The sequence below is a fragment of the Hordeum vulgare genome, chromosome 5H (genome assembly GCF_904849725.1).
Source record: "Hordeum vulgare subsp. vulgare chromosome 5H, MorexV3_pseudomolecules_assembly, whole genome shotgun sequence".
Lineage (NCBI taxonomy): Eukaryota > Viridiplantae > Streptophyta > Magnoliopsida > Poales > Poaceae > Hordeum > Hordeum vulgare.
The window spans coordinates 70019103-70023753 of NC_058522.1; the positions used below are offsets into that span (position 1 = coordinate 70019103).

The 4651-nt window shown below is 47.9% G+C and overlaps 1 protein-coding gene across 1 annotated transcript; it reads left to right on the forward strand.

Moving 5' to 3' along the window:
• Positions 1-1630: 1630 nt before the first annotated feature.
• On the forward strand, positions 1631-4048 carry LOC123396574 (cytochrome P450 81Q32-like). The gene is made up of 2 exons (XM_045091473.1): positions 1631-2702; positions 3340-4048. The coding sequence occupies exons 1-2, from the start codon at positions 1758-1760 to the stop codon at positions 3979-3981; spliced, it is 1587 nt and encodes a 528-aa protein (XP_044947408.1). The 5' UTR covers positions 1631-1757; the 3' UTR covers positions 3982-4048.
• The last annotated feature ends 603 nt before the right edge of the window (positions 4049-4651 follow it).

Sequence of the window (4651 nt, forward strand, 5' to 3'; positions counted from 1 at the left end):
CTATGGCTTGTAACGTGTTCACTTTGAATCTGTTGAACTAAGGTCTGCTTGTAGTGTTATTTATTGTTGGTTTGTGATGTAATTTGTGTTTGAAAGTCTAAATGACAGCATCATCAGGATTGGGGGGAGGCAGCGCTTGAGAAGGATTCAAGCTCCCGCAGAACTCCGGTGGATCTCCATCACCACCGCCTGGAGCATCGCTAGTGGAAGCGTCGACGCCACCAGGTTTTGCCATTAAGGGAGCCCGAGGGAGAGGAGTGTGGAGTGGCGCGACGCGGCCGGTCGGTCTGTCCAACGCAAGGGGGGCAAAGGAATTTCTACCTGACACCGTCATTGCCCAGCCGTTAGGCCACGTAGGGTGAAAATGGGCCCGAGCCGTGAGTTAAACGGTCAAAAGTAGCAAATGGCCCGATTAGTGCATACTGCAAAAAGTTTACTGAATACACAATGTTTTTTTGCAAAAGATTAGTCAACTCGTGGTTTTCTACAATCGATGCCCCAAATGTGATGGTTTTTTGCAATTCACTCAATACCCACACTGAATGTTTTCTTTCCTCCCGCGTGCAACTTAGGCGACACGCAGCGGCCAATGAACCCTACTGTCTGGCAAGACCGATGATCTCTTCTATATACTATCTTTGATGTATTCTTCAGCGGTACGACGTACTATAAAGACTGTAGTTGTCCGTGTCTTTTTCTCTACATTAACGACGTGCTTGCCGTGCTTATACAAGCTTCTAGATTTCAACAATTTTGCTCCAATTAAATGAAGCCCTAGAAGGCTAGAAGCAACACCGAGCTTTGCTCATGACACGTCACCTATAGACATAAGATGAATAGGATTCAGACAACCCCAAGGACTTGTATATATTTTCAAATTTCTACAAGTGTGTTTTTATAAGGGTGTGCGCTACTTAACAGATGGCTTTGACCTTTCTTAAAAAACCAACTCAAAATATTTGCTCCCAATGAACAGGTAATTTTTAAAAAATGTTTTTTAATGGTATATTTTTTGTAGTATTATTTAAAAATTGGCACAGAGATACTCAAGTTTTCTAGAAGTGTGTAAATTTTGGTTGTGATTTGACATCAGAAGAGCTATGGGGAAAACCAATGCTCCAAAACCCAAAATTTTGAACCTTTTTCAAAGCTTTGGTTTTTTATCAGAGCTCAGCTGGATCATATCGCCAAGAAATTTCAGGCTCTAGAAAACCTAAGGATTTTTGGCCAATTTTTTTTTCATTTTTTCATTTTGTTTGCCGTTTCTTAGATTTTACTCTCTTTTTTGCGGGAATAGAATTTACTGTTGGTCATAGGAGAAGATGAACTCAGGATCAGAAACGCAGCATCCCTATATTACGTTGGCTCAAGCCAAACCAACACTTATTCAGAATATAATGGAGATAAAATTATACTCATTAATGCCGGATCATGCTAATGGCGACTTCAATTATTATTTTAATCTTGACACACACAGATCCCAATCTGTAAAGTCAATCGTCAGACAAGAAATAGTTGTATTATCATGCAGCATGACCAGGGGACCCCCTTGCTTTGGCATGGACTGCTATGAAAAGTCATACTGAATATTCTCTAAAAGTATCGTACAGTACTTAATACTCCAGTGTATATAGTGTACGCACAGCAACCCTCTTAAGTCTTAACCACCAACTATTTAGGTTTCCGTGGCTAGAAAAAGTCTTCATAAACACCAAGACATCGTTGAACTTCATGCAAACTGATTAAGCACCTTACGCATGGCCATGGAGGTCTCGTTCTCGCATGCCTTGCTCTTAGCTTCTCTTCTCCTCCTCCTTTACTTGCTCTGCTATCGTGGCAAGAACTCCTCTAGCAATGGCAACATCCCGAGCCCACCAGCGCTCCCCGTCCTCGGCCACCTCCATCTCCTCAAGAAGCCGCTGCACCGCTCTCTCGCCGCACTCGCCGTGCGCCACGGCGGCGGCCGGGGCGGCGCCGGTCTCCTCCTTCTCCGGTTCGGCACAAGGCCGGTCCTCCTCGTCTCCTCCCCGGCCATTGCCGAGGAGTGCTTCACCGTCCACGACGTCGCGCTCGCGGATCGCCCGGGGCTTGCGTCGCGGCGGCTGCTCAGCGGCGATGAGTGCCCCAGCATCGCCGGCGCGAGCTACGGTCCGGCCTGGCGCCACCTCCGCCGCATCGCCAACGTGCATGCGCTCTCCGCGCACCGCCTTTCGTTGACGACCTCCGCGCGCGACGCCGAGGCCCGCGCCATGGCGCGGAAGCTCTGGCGGGCCACCCGTCTGGGCGCCGCCGCGGTCAGTGTGAAGCTCACGGCGTACGAGTACGTTGCTAACGTGATCATGGCCATGGTCGCCGGGAGGCGCATGGCGGAGGACGAGGTCCTCCGGTTCAAGGCGATGACCGAGGCCGGGTTCGCGGCGGCGGGTGCGGCGAACCGGCACGACTTCTTGCCACTGCTACGGCTGCTGGACTTCGGAAGGACGAGGAGGAGGCTCGCCGGCCTGGCGAAGGAGCGGTACGAGTTCGGCCAGAGTCTCGTCGACGAGTACAGACGCATTCACCACCGTCACGATGCCGGCGGTGCTGCCACCGAGGACACGACGTCGACGCCGGCGCAGAGAACGGTGATCGGGGACCTGCTCCGGCAGCAGGAGGGGTCGCCGGAATTGTACGCCGACGTGGTCATCCGCACAATCTGCCTGGTGAGTGAGCGTTTGCACAGACGAAATAATAGCAAGTGTCAGTATGCATGCATTAGTTAATTATTAGCGTCAATAACTCAGTGTTTCTGAGCTGTGGCGATGTGATCTACCACTACAGGCTTAATTTTCTTCTTCTCAAGTCTCAATTAGTGTACTTTCAACTTTGTGCTGCACGTGTTTACACTACTAGCCACGCAATTAGTTTATGACAACAGTCTGATGTGTACTACACTGGCCATTTGCTAGTGACAATAATTCAGTATGGATTAATCAAATGTACTGGCAGTGAGATACACGTAGTCAGGTAGCTCAGTTTTAACAAAAAAAATTACAAAGCCAAGTCACCGTTCCTCACTAGTTTACTCGAATGCATTGATATTAGGCCGGGTTAAGAAGAATTTTTCAAGATATTTTCATCTGAAGATCTTGAATATAACAAATTAACAATGTTAACCAGCCACCAACTTTGTGAGAAAGGGGATAATACTCCTACATCATGATAAGAGTCGTATACACGCATATTGTTACTTGTGACACGCATTCACTCACACTTTCCTTGATTGACTGTTTGATTGGTATTTTCATAGTTTCATAAAATTGTGATATTGATAAATCCGTTTTCAACATATAATTGCAGAGCTTGCTTCAAGCCGGGACAGACACGTCATCTAGCACGATTGAGTGGGCAATGGCTCTCCTACTTAACAACCCCCTTGTTCTTGTGAAGGCGAAGGAGGAGATCGACGTCATTGTGGGGACATCCCGTCTACTCGAGGAGCGTGATCTCTCATGCCTCCCCTACCTTCATGGCATCATCACCGAGACCCTTCGGATGTACCCTATCGCACCGCACCTTGCCCCGCACCAAGCCTCCTCTGACTGTGTCGTTGCTGGTGGGCGGTACATCATCACATGCGGAACAATGATGTTGGTTGACGTGTACTCCATGCAACGGGATCCTACCTTGTGGAGTGACCCGGATATGTTCATGCCGGAGAGGTTTGAGGTTGACAATGACATTGCTGAGGACGGTGACAAACAGATGGTGAGGATAATGCCATTCGGCATGGGCCGGCGGAAGTGCCCTGGTGAGGGACTAGCATGGAGGACGGTGGGGGTAGCGCTTGGGGTAATGTTACAATGCTTCAGGTGGGAGCGGATGGGGAAAGAGGAGGTAGACATGAGAGAGGGATCGGGGTTCACGATGCCCATGGCTATGCCACTAATGGCGATATGCCAACCCCATGAAGAAATGAACGAAATTCTCGAGAGGATATAGAAATTCGGTTATTCCAGCATTGTACCCTTGCAAAGCCAATCAAAGAAGAAACACCATTTACATCCAACACCTTGTCTGGGCGCATAATAAATTAGTATGACCCTTGTCTAAGAGAAAACAACATTATTCAAGGCCACACTAGTATAGAAAAGCCTATCTATGGTGTGGCAAAAATGGCCTTACTAGCGTGGACACTCGACGCCATCAATATGACACCACAGTTAAAAAATAGTGGTGGCGTTGGAGACGACGCCGATAGTATTTAGAATACCAATGACATAGAATTATGTTGTACGTCAATATTATGACATGTATCTATGGCATCCACATTATTCCAACGTCACAACTATTGAAAACATTGCAGGCGTTGTACCTTCTTAGCATCCCATTACTTAATTTGTAAGCATGCGGAAATCACTACCACAACAGCACGAAACAACAACGTTCACATGGTAGAATAAGGTAACAAGTAACAGCAATGACACTATCCTATTACATACCGACATAAGGATCATCAACATATTTCTTTAAACGATCCGCGAGAGACATAGGACCGCCAGCATCAAGCCCTTGCTTCCGAATGCGAGCTTTTATCTCCTCCGCGCCGATAGGTGCGTCTCCGTTGAAAACCCCGGCATGGTCGATGACATCCTTGTTGAGGATGGTAGCA